This window comes from Salvia miltiorrhiza, chromosome 1 (assembly GCF_028751815.1).
Source record: "Salvia miltiorrhiza cultivar Shanhuang (shh) chromosome 1, IMPLAD_Smil_shh, whole genome shotgun sequence".
In the NCBI taxonomy this organism is placed as follows: Eukaryota; Viridiplantae; Streptophyta; class Magnoliopsida; order Lamiales; family Lamiaceae; genus Salvia; species Salvia miltiorrhiza.
The window spans coordinates 53,369,181-53,381,400 of NC_080387.1; the positions used below are offsets into that span (position 1 = coordinate 53,369,181).

At 36.5% G+C, this 12,220-nt stretch overlaps 2 protein-coding genes and 1 non-coding gene across 3 annotated transcripts in view; all 3 read left to right on the top strand.

Annotated features, from left to right (window-relative positions):
• Positions 1-12,220, top strand: part of LOC130992384 (T-complex protein 1 subunit beta-like) — a 629,300-nt gene that overhangs the window by 333,825 nt on the left and 283,255 nt on the right. The window lies entirely within an intron of this gene.
• On the top strand, positions 4,662-7,748 carry LOC130992241 (protein SET DOMAIN GROUP 41-like). The gene is made up of 4 exons (XM_057916797.1): positions 4,662-5,490; positions 5,585-5,685; positions 6,370-6,468; positions 6,775-7,748. Exons 1-4 carry the CDS (start codon positions 4,662-4,664, stop codon positions 7,627-7,629), a joined length of 1,884 nt encoding a protein of 627 aa, XP_057772780.1. The 3' UTR covers positions 7,630-7,748.
• On the top strand, positions 10,210-10,281 carry TRNAH-GUG (transfer RNA histidin (anticodon GUG)). Its single transcript has one exon. It is a non-coding gene; the product is annotated as a tRNA-His (tRNA).

Consider the following 12,220-nt stretch of genomic DNA (forward strand, 5'->3'; position numbering starts at 1 on the left):
AGAAACGATGCTAATTTGTCATTTGTATCTCGAGCACACCCACGACTCTGTGGTGGGTATCGACCAAAAAGGGGGCGAAGTTTTGGAGCTCCCTCTGCACCCAATACAACGCTAAAAGGCCCCAAGGATCTATTTCACGCGACGTCACGCAAATCAAATCTCACTTTCAACGGGTGGCGAAGGATTCGAAGAGGTTTGAGGCCATGCACAAAAAATGTCACGATCAATGGAAATCAGGCATGAGTGATGGTCAAATCACGGAGCAAGCAGAGGCAATGTGGCTAGCCGAGTTCCGTGTGCCGTTCCGGTATCCGCATGCATGGAAGATCTTGCGCGAGTTCAAGAAATTTGCAAGTCTCGGCGATGATGTCCACTCCGATGTCCATTCGGACAAACGATCCAAGGGCTCCGACGGTCTTGCCACAACGACTTCTAGCGACACGAGTATCTCCACCCGGCCCCAAGGGCAAAAGGCGGCCAAGAGAGACAAAGGGAAAGGCAAGAAAAAGGTCGAAGAGACGTCGGAGGATAACAAAAAAGCTCTCGGGTACATGGCGAATATGGTGATTGCAATGGAAAAGTTCTCCCAAGTTCAACGTGACCTCGCCGATAGCATGTTGATGAGCCGGGACACCTCTCAAATGAATCCGGACGAATTGGCGTTTCACATGTGCAAGGTGGCGGAGATCAAGCAACGAAACAACATCCGCTAGATTTTTAGGATTTTTTATTTTATGTTTGTTTTAATTTAAGTAATTTAGGATTTTAATTTCTTGTATTGCAACTTTAATTCAATCAATGTAGGATTTAAATTTGAATTCAATGAAATTTTAATTTATCAATTATTGTAAATTTAAAATTGAAACTAGAATAAAACTATATCAAAAATAAAATTAAATCCATTGCACCCAAGTGGGTGCAATACCATTGCTGGAATGGGTGCAATAGAAGTGGGGACCACTTCTATTGCACCCAACAAAACTCACGGTTGTTGATGCTCTAATAACTTTTGTGATGTATCATAACACGTTGCCACGATATCTGAGATTAACAAAAGAAAAACTATCAACAAAAGAATCAATGGTGATTCTAGGGCATCCTCTGCCTTGGACACGATCTATGCACACGATGTTCTATTATCGTGGGGTGCTATCGTGCCCATAATGGTTGCTATCGTGTGCAGTAAAACGTGACCATATGCAACTATCGTGTTCAAAAGAATTCAACTTAAAAAAGATTTTTTTAGGTTAAAATTTAGTTGCATACCTTCTGTATGAACTCAAAAACGTGATCCTATTTCAACTTCAACCCCTACTATTTTTGAATTCTCGTGAGATTTTTATATGAACTTTTGAAGAGCCATTTGAATTTTGAGTTTTGAGCTTTTTACAATCTCAAATTCTTCTCTTTTACTTATGTTATAAGGTCTAGTTAAATTATACTTATTGTAAGATATTAATGAGAGCAAACAACCTATTTTATTGTGTGTGTATGTTAGCCTAGTGGTAGGAGGTTAATGTCCAAAATCTAAGGTCTTGGGTTCGACTCCTTTGCCGTGTGATTTTTGAATTTTTTTATTTACTTATATAATTTTTTTTAAAAAAAAAGAACAACCTCTTTTACAAAAACTTAAATGGACTAGCTTGAAATGAAAGAATAAATTAAAATTTTGATTTAATGATATTTAATTTTTATTTACCATTTAATTTTGCTTATTTTCTGCTGTTTATTTTGGACAAAAAAGAATTTGGAATAAGTCAACATCAACAACTTTATAGAGGATATTTTGGTCTCTTTTTTTTTATCAAAATGATACAAAAAACATTTCTTTTTATAAGGAAACTATTAAAAATGGGTTAATTGCATATAAATTACTGAACTTTCAACAAATTCTTATTTTGCATACGAACTTTAAAATCTTTATTTAAATTACTCAACTATTAATTTTTTTCACATTTTTCATATTTGCCTATTTTTCATCGTGGTGACATGACATAAATATACTCGCTTGATATGAATATGCTTACATGGCATAAATATGACCGTGTGGAAAAATAGAATTGACGTTGTAATGTATAGTTGAATGAAAAATAGAATGTATAGTTGATAGCTAATGCCCAGGTCCTGGGTTCTAGTCCTCCGCCGCGTGATTTTTGAATTTTTTTATTTACTTATGTAATTTAAAAAAAAAAAAGAACAGCCTCTTTTACAAAAACTTAAATGGACTAGCTTGAAATGAAAGAATAAATTTAAAAAAATGATTTAATGATATTTGATTTTTATTTACCATTTAATTTTGCTTATTTTCTGCTGTTTATTTTGGATGAAAAAGAATTTGGAATAAGTCAACATCAACAACTTTATAGAGGATATTCTCCAAAACACAACTTTATAGAGGATATTTTGGTCTCTTTTTTTTAATCAAAATGATACAAAAAACATTTCTTTTTATAAGGAAACTATTAAAAATGGGTTAATTGCATATAAATTATTGAACTTTCAACAAATTCTTATTTTGCATACGAACTTTAAAATCTTTATTTAAATTACTCAACTATTAATTTTTTTCACATTTTGCATATTTGCCTATTTTTCATCGTGGTGATATGACATAAATATACTCGCTTGATATGAACATGCTTACGTGGCATAAATATGACCGTGTGGAAAAATAGAATTGACGTTGTAATGTATAGTTGAATGAAAAAAACGCCATTTTAGGTCCAAAGTTTGATTGGAAAATGGACAAATATGCAAAATGAGAAAAAATTAATAATTGAGTAATTTTAATAAAAATTTTAAAGTCATGTGTAAAATGAAAATTTGTTGAAAATTCGGTAATTTATATGCAATTAATCCTTTAAAAATTGTTCTCATAATTTTTTATACAATTATTACGGTTGATACTCAATATAGTTGGGGGAATATTCACTTTGCTAATTGTATTGACAGTTATTTTAAATTTTAAATTGTATGGATATATCCAATGTAACTCATAGTAGCGATCGTTGCATTTTTTTTAGATGTACTTTGTTGGTTCAATGTGAAAATTGTATGATGGTAATTTTTTATCCTTAGTTGTTAAATTGAATGGCTCTATCTCTATGTTAGATTCGCGAAAGTATCTAAATATCATGAATTGTGTGCAATTTGGTCATTTATTTGTACAAAAATTAATATTACCTATAATATGGCAAAATTTATGTGTATACCGTATTTCCTTGGGTTAATTACGCCAAAAACCATGAACTTTGGGCCCATTTCCAAATTTTCCATGAACTTTGATTTTTATCAAATTTTCCCTGAACTTAAGGGCGTGATCAATTTTTCCATGATTTTGACCTCCGGTAGTACTCCGGTCTGAGCTGGCTCCTACGTGGCAATACCGAGCTGACAAGGCGCCTACGTGGCTCGGCTCTGCTCTGCTCTGGCCCTGCGTTGGCTCTGCTCTGGCTCCGGCACCCGCACCAGATCCGGCGCCCTTGCCGCCGCCGCGCCAGTCACCTCCTTCCATCGTTCTTCTTCTTCCCCAAACATCCATCGCCGCCGTCATGAGAAAAGGATAGCTTTCTCCACCGCGCGCCCACCGCCTTCCCCCACCCTCGCAAAACCAGATCTGGCACCACCAACCACCTCTGCGAACTTGGGCTCGACTGCTGCTGCTCGATTTTCCGGCGGACTCCACCGCCCATTCTCTCTCCACCACGCACCACCTTCCCCCACCGCCTTACCCCACCTTCGCAAAACCAGATCCGCCTCCACCAACCATCTCTGCAGATCCGCCGCCTCCCAAATGCAGCAGTGGGGTTTAGGCTCGACTGTTGCTGCTCGATTTCCGGCGAATTCCACCACCAAATCCCGATCTGAAACTCAAACAGAAAATCCCAATCGACCACCTCCACTGCCGCCGTCCACCGCAGACCTCGCCCACCACCTCGCAGATCGACCACCTCGCAGATCCGCCGCCTTCCAAATGCAGCAGTGGGGTTAGGGATTTATAGTGTGGGTGTGCTTCTAAATTGTGTGAGTGTGCTCCTGAATTGAGAAAATGAGAAAAGAGAGAGATCGAGAGATGGGAGTATCATTGCGTCGAGAGGCGGCGGCGAGTTTGCTTCGTTGGAGAAGAAGCTGTAACGGCGGCGCAGCCATCTGCCCTCCGGCGAAAATCTGCACTCCGGCGAGCTCGGCCACCACCTGAGAGAGAGAGAGAGAGAGAGGGGTTTGGATTCAAAACGACGTCGTTTTACTCCTAACTAAACGACGTCGTTTTGATTCACCGCCGGTGACGCCATGTCACTTTTCAGGCGACTTAAATGGTGCCAAGTCAGCAGTCAAATTGGGGATTTTCGAAATCCATGGAAAAATTGTTCACGCCTTTAAGTTCAGGGAAAATTTGATAAAAATCAAAGTTCATGGAAAATTTGGAAATGGGCCCAAAGTTCATGGTTTTTGGCGTAATTAACCCTATTTCCTTCATAAGTTGATGCACCATTCCTATTTTTGAAGCCCAATATTTCTTTAAACTCTATGCAGCAGTCACTTATTTTTGGAAACCCAACAGCTTAAAACATTTTAAAAGTCCATTTTGTTAGTTCAAACAAAAAAGTCCATTTAGTAGGCCCATTTACATCATCGAAATTTTCTTTACAAGTCTAATAAAAATGGAGATGAGAGCAATCGAAGATATCGGCATAGGCCAAGACCTCACTCCGCCCCTCCGCCCCCTCGCCGCCGTCGTACACGACGCCGCCTTCGGCACCCGCTGCTCCGCCTGCTTCACCGTCCTCCCTCCGCAGCCATTTCCTCCTTCTGCCCTCAACTTTCCCGGTTATGTCCCAACCGACACTCGCGCCACTCCTCTCTACTGTTCCCTCGCCTGCTCCGCTGCCGATTCCCCCTTGCATTTCTCCTCCTTCGAGCACCGCCTCATCGCCCTCTTCGCCACCTCTCCTCCCTCCACGTGGCATAGCTCCACCGAGCTCCGCCTCTCCCTCCGCCTCGCCCACGTTTTCCAGAACCTTCCGCGTTACATGTCGTTTCTTGGAGAGAATGAGAAACCCGGAGGCTGTTTGGAGAGAATGGCCGGATTGATGACCAATCGCGAAAAATTTGTATTCGATGAGATCAAGAAAGCCCTAATTGCCAGAGATAATAAGAGTTCTGGAAAAGTTAAGAGGATTAGAGAGGGTGCGAGGATGATGGCTTGGGCGAGAGGCAAAGATGTAAGTTCGGGACGGTTTGCATTTGAAGAGACTGTGTTGTGTTTGGTGATGACGAATGCAGTGGAGGTTCAAGAAATGACTGGGTTTTGCATAGGAATTGCTGTTTATGATGCTACATTTTCTTGGATCAATCACAGCTGCTCTCCCAATTGTTGCTACTGGTTTCTGATGGGGCCGGGAGACGATGAGCAGCCGCCTCTGAGGATTGCTCCGGCCTCGAAAGATGGTAGAAATGTCAGTTATTTAGTAATGGGAGGAGGAATTTCAGGTATTTCTTGTGAAATAATGTGTTTGTGAATTCACTATTTTGTTAGTCTAGGCTGTGGAAGTGAAGTGAGTTTGTTTGTGGTGATTTATTGTAGATAGAAATGGTTATGGCCCAAGACTTGTAGTTCGAAGTATAGATGCTGTTAGCAAAGGTGAAGAGGTTACTATTGGATACTTGGATTTGGTGCAACCTAAGGTTTGGACATTATTTGGTCGTGTTCTTTGATTTCTTGAGATGTCATATTTGCCAGTTGTTCTGTTTATGCTAAATCTTTCTGAAGAGTTGTTTCCTTACTTGTGTTTTAGTTCAGAATGTGATACGTTAGAGCTACAAATTAGTGAAAATTCTGGATAAATCTACTGAGGCAACTGGGTAAAGTTGTGAAGTACTTAATGAAGATTTGAGGGAAAATGTTGGACTAAGGAAATCAGTTAAGTAGTATCCAATCACGTGTTTATTACCGGGATTGAGAGTGTATAGAGGTTTTAAGTAGTTCAATAATTAGTGATGAAATTCTGGATAAAGTAGTTGATTTTGCCTTTTTTCTGTCGTGAGACAGCCGAGGAAACTGGGTAAAGTTGTGAAGTGCTTAATGAAGATTTGAGGGAAAACGAAAACAGAGAAAGGGGTTAAGTAGTATTTGATCACATGTTCGTTACTGGGAACAACTTTCGTTTTTATATTTCCGGTTACTGAGTGTACAAAGGTTTTAAGTAGTTCGATAGTTTGTCAGTGTTTGTAGTTTCTTGTTTATATTTCTTCATGATTGGCCTTTCTTGAGCTTTTCAGTTTCTCGTGTTGTGTTTCTTCTGATTTTCATGCCTTCTCCAGCAAGGCTTTCAACCGTTTATTGCTTCTGACTGTCATTGATTTCTGCAGGAAATGAGACAGGCGGAGCTGTGGTTCAAGTATCGGTTCAGCTGTAGCTGTAAGCGATGTGGTGCAGTGCCTACAAGTTACGTGGATCACGCTCTGCAAGTAAGGCTATAGTTTAATTGAATAAAATGTGTGTGCATGGAAACAATTAAATTTGAATTAGCAAGAACTCAAGATAAGATATGCTCCCAAATCCCAAATCCCTTAATACCTACATTTATCGGTTGGCAAAGTTTGTTGGTTCCTTGTTTTGTCTTGGAAATATCCTTGAACTCTCTCGAGTTTGCGTACTGTTTTTCATATTGCATTGAACTTTCTGAAAATAATTCAGACGATTACAAGACCTTTATTGAAACTTTAGCTGGTGGCCATCAATGATTGTCCTACGTTCTTTTAATCCCCGTGTAGGCACTCCGTACTGACAATCCCAAGAATCCAGAACACTCACCCGACGAAATAGAGAAGCTGGTGCAAAACTTGGTGGCTGCCATTTCTGGCTACCTAGTAACTGGTGACGCAAAATCATGCTGTCGGGATCTTGAATTCTTGCTCTATGACGAGTCCGTAGAACCAAAGGAAGCAGAATTACCTAGGAGAGTGAAGCTCCATCCTTTCAATCATCTTTCTATCAATGCTTGTCTCTCCTTGGCTTCTGCTTATAGAGTTCGAGCAAGTGATTTATTGGCTCTCAATCTCGAACTCGAAGGGAATCACAAACTCGAAGCTCTCAACATGCACAAGACAAGTTGTGCATATTACTTGTTGGTGGCTGGGATTGTGAACCATTTTTACGCGTTTGAACCGAGCACTGTGGTGGGTGCAGCAAATCTGTGGATTGATGCAGGGGCGTCGCTGCTGAATCTTGCTGGAAACTTTTTGTGGGATGATGATTTACAAGTAGATTCGTTGTTCTTGCTTCTGGAATGTGATGGTTGCCGTGACGTGCATAAATTTGAGCGGTGTCAAAAGAGGCAGTTGGATAAGTGCACTGCCAAGATAGCCTCAAACGTTTGGTGCTTTCTTGCTACTGAGAGTAATTTCTTGAAGTTTATTGAGAACCCGATCGATTTTAGGTGGCTCAAATCTCCAGCAGCTTCGGAGGTTTCGGATGCTGATTCTGGCTTGCAGGTTGAGAAATGCATACATCATCATGAAATCAAGATGGATCTCCTTTTGCTCAGCACCCACTGTTCCAGGTATGCTGCAATCTTGTCATCCATCTGTCACGGTTTGCCCACCAACTTTCGTAGATATCAACATTGATTATTTTTCACAAACATGCTTCATTGTTTCTTTCATATGCTCCAATTGTGAACTATTTTTTCTACTTACACAAGAAAATTAAGATTCTAATGACAGTCGCCCACTCTGGGCCTTAAATATTGGGCCCTAATATTTGCATCTTGCGCCAATTTGAAAACATTTGTAGATATTTGGATTTGGACTAACGGGGTTGCTGGAATTCGAATTGAATTAAATAAGGTGATTCTATTTATAGCCCATTTTTTATTCTCTATAGTCTATACTATAGCCTCTTAATTAAAACATAATAAAAATATTAACTTATACGCTATTATACCCTTATATCTCTCAAATTCAATTCTTAATCTGATAAATTCTACAGCCTCCAGATTCCATGATATACGTAACCTAGAAAACTGATAAACGTAAAACACTTTCCATAATCCCCTAACATGCAGAGAGAGGGAGAGAGATGTCGCACTACTTTCAGCCATTGTTGGACGAAGACATGAACTTTGGCGAATGATGTTAATTTACGCTACTTCAAGGGGTTTGATTTCTTCTTTCTTCGCTTTTAAGAATCTAATAATTTGCACTTCAAAACAAAGAATCTAATAATTTAGTAAGATGACGAATAGATTTTAGGCTATAGGAATAGTCCAACGAGTTTTTACTTCTTATTTTAGATCTATAGGGTTTTAAGGATTTATTAAGAATTTATTTTGAAGGCTAGGGATAAAATAATATATATTCAATGTTTTTTATTGTTTTTTTTTTAAAAAAAAAATGGGCTATTGAAAGTAAAATGAAGATTATGAATTGAGTTACCTATCTGGGCTGGTCTATCCGCAATCATGATATTGAAGAATGTGATATTAAAGTAAGAAGTGCCAATGTGAAAAGGTAAAACGGCAAAGTTAATACCGTTAGTCATTATTAGGAGTATTTATTTATCTTATTTTATATTGTTGTTCGTTTGCCTGCGTGAATGATTACTCAAATTGTCCGTTTTTACCGAATCGTACCTAATTACGTTTGCCCAGGCTGCCCAGCAACTATAACCATTATTAACAACACTCAAAGATAAATTCAATAAAAAATTAAATTTGTAGAGTCTGTAAAGACAATAAAAGTTACAACCACTCCAATCATCAACCAAATCGACAACCCACGCAACTAAAATAAAAAATTGCACTGATCATATATCGATCCAATCAAAAAGGTTATAGCGATATATAGTGTGTTTCATTTTTTTAATTGTAAAACTCGGATTACATGGAAAATGAAAAATAACAAAAAATTATGCCTTGAAATGTCTCATTCTTTTTCCAACATTTGACACAAAAAGATGTTCACCATTTTTTCTTCCTTATTTTCACTTCAAGGATGGATAATATTATCCCTCCATTTTTGAGTGGATAATATTATTCATCCTTGAAGTGAAAATAAGGTAGGAAAAATGAAGAACATCTCTTTTGTGTTAAATGTTAGAAAAGAAAGGAGACATTTCAAGATATAAATTTTGATTATCCATTCTTTTCCATAAATAAATTTATCCATTAAAATAAACGTACCCTTAATAAAAATAGTATTTTATGATAAATAAGAGCTTTAAGAAAGCACCAGTTCAAAGTCCATTAATTTCCCTTCAAATATTTAAACGGTCCACACCTAATTTACATTTATCCAAAAGCATTGTGTTTATAAACTTACTATACAATATGCGTACATATATACACACATACAGGTAGATATAAAATACACACACATATATTTATCATTAATTTGTTTAAACAAACATACTCCCTCCGTTCCAACTATCTTGAGACTTTTTCTTGATACGAAAATTAAGAAAATAGTATTTTACGTGTAAAACTAGTATTTTACGAAATAAGAAACTAGTATTTTACGAAAATTAAGAAAATAGTATTTTACGTGTAAAAAGTGAATAAATGGTAAAACTTTTGTCAAATAAGGAAATGTCTCAAGATACGTGGGACGCTCAAAAAGAAAAGTGTCTCAAGATAGGTGGAACGGATGGAGACATGGAGTATTTTGTTCAAAATAAAATAGAATGTTGTTGGTTTTATTATTTTGTACACATTGTAATATTTTTTTTAAAAAAATGAATTTTTTATTTTAAATTAAATAAAACAATTGCTACAATGCGTATTAAAAAAAAACCTAACTAAATCATATTTTTGTTTTAAACATAAAAGATTAAATACATGAGCTTTATAATTTTTTGCCATATGGCCAAACATATTTTCCCTATTTTTTAGGGGTGAAGTATCCAATATAAGCCATCATGCCAAGATTGCAAGTACCAAGAAATGATCTTTGTTTTTAGGTGCACTAATTATTGTTTTACCTCAATTTCCATTGCAGGAAAAAGTGTAATCTAACAAACTCAGTGTCAAACCCAAAATCCAGTCTTTTTATGTTCATTTCTCAATGTGTTGAATTCACTCTTTCCAATTATACCAATTAATTAATCACTTCAAATATGCTTAAGCACGTTTAATCATGTGTAAAGGTTTCCGTGACTTCAACGGTAGAAACAAAGTACGAAAATAATAATTTTGTGTAATGAGACATCAAGTGGCTGTAGTTTAGTGGTAAGAATTCCACGTTGTGGCCGTGGAGACCTGGGCTCGAATCCCAGCAGCCACAAATGTATAATTTATTCTTACCTTTTTAAGCTTTAATTTGATTTTTATTTTTTGACGCAATTTTTGCTAAGATGGATATCGTTTTCGTAATTTAATATTGACATATTTAACTTAATGGTTAATTCTATTAAAAAAATTGCCAATGGTTTTGTCAATGTTATATTCTAGTATCAGTTTTTTTTTTGAGACGACAGTCTAGTATCATTTTAAGGATTAAAATTTTATGACGAACATTGTTAATGACTTTGTCAATGTTACATTTTACTCTCATTCTAAGGTAGCACTGGCAAGGCATTCGATGTAAATGAGGTTCGAGTCAAATTGTAAAGTTAAAACATTAGAAGACTCTTTTAAATGAGTATGATTCAAATTTCATTTAAGTGTAAATAATAGTTTCATTTTATTTAGATTTGATTCGATTTGTAATAATTTCATTTTAGCCTTGTGCTAAATACGTCATTTTAAGTTTTGAGATCAATATATACAACTATTCAAATCAAATTCACTAAAAACCCGTTCCAAACTATTAGAATACTTATATGAAGGCATGCATGGCCAGTGTGAAGAACACAAAAACTTAGATGCAAGCAAAGTGCCACGTGTCGAAGTAGTTTAGCATTAGTTAGGAGGTTAAGCTTTCTGTTGTAACCATCATCTCCCTTTTCTATCTCTTGTATATATAGATAGCTTCTCCTCCATGTACAGTCACTTGGTTTTCAATGAAATCTCAGCTCATTTGTTTCTTATCTCTAAAGCCTGGTTTATCTCAACATGGTATCTAGAGCTTAATTTTTTTTCGAAAGATTCAATCAGTTTTTCTGCAAATTGTGTGGTGATTTGTTTTTTTTTTTTTTTTTTTTGAATCTCTTCAAACTGATTTGCTCCTTCGCTCATTTTGCTATCACCGACTAACGGGACTGCAACTTGGGATTAGGGGTGGACTAAATACCGAAAAATTGGTATATATACCGCACTTACCATATCAAAAAAATATCGAAAATACCGAATTTTTGGTATATACCGGTATTGCGGTATATACCGAATTTTGTTGTTGTTTAATGAAATTTCGGTATGCACAAACAGAGACGGACGCACCCTCTCCGGTATGGGGGCACGTGCCCCCACAACTTCTATTTCTATTTTTATTAATTATATAGTATTACATTCCAATCCCAAAAATATATTATATATATCCCCTATTTTCCAATTCAGCATAAGGCTAAATTCCCAATCCAACGACTAACGTAGAGCCTGAGCCAAATTCTCATTTTCAGTTAATAAAGATAAAAAGATTCCTAATTAAATAATCAATATGTGTGTAAGTGATTGTTAGGAGATTTTTTTTATATAAATTAATAGTATTAAATATAGATTTTTAAAAGCAGCGTCACATGGGACTCGAACCCAAAATCTTTGGCCTTTTAGACACACGCACACATTGTTAGGAGGGTTTTATTTGTTAGCGAGGTAAATAAAGGTGTAGTCCGATAAAATCGAAACTCTCCTCCTTGTAATATTGAAAGGTATTTTTGCAATGAATATCATAAAGACTCGTCTACGCGGTCGAATGGAAGATTAATAGATGAATGATATATATTTTCATTGTATATATTGATAAAGTGGTTTTTGATAGTGTTGATAACGAGTCAATTATATAAATATTTTAGTCAATGAAAACTCGTTGGTTTCAATTATAATAGACTTGGATTATTATTTAGTAATTTTTTTTAATGTATTTTATATTTATAGTTATTTTGTGCCCCCATAACAAAAGATTTCTAGATCCGTCCCTGTGCACAAATACACAGTATACCGTAATATTTTGGTAAATTTAGACATTAAATGATATACAAATAATTTCGGTATACCGTAAAGTACGATATACCGACTTTCGATACGGTATACCACACTATCGGTACAACATCGGCATGAGAAAAGTT

Coding starts and splice junctions, on each gene's coding strand:
- LOC130992241 (XM_057916797.1), top strand. CDS start 4,662: ATGGAGATGAGAGCAATCGAAGATATCGGCATAGGCCAAGACCTCACT. Junction 5,491..5,584: donor AATGGGAGGAGGAATTTCAG/GTATTTCTTGTG, acceptor GATTTATTGTAG/ATAGAAATGGTTATGGCCCA. Junction 5,686..6,369: donor TGGATTTGGTGCAACCTAAG/GTTTGGACATTA, acceptor TGATTTCTGCAG/GAAATGAGACAGGCGGAGCT.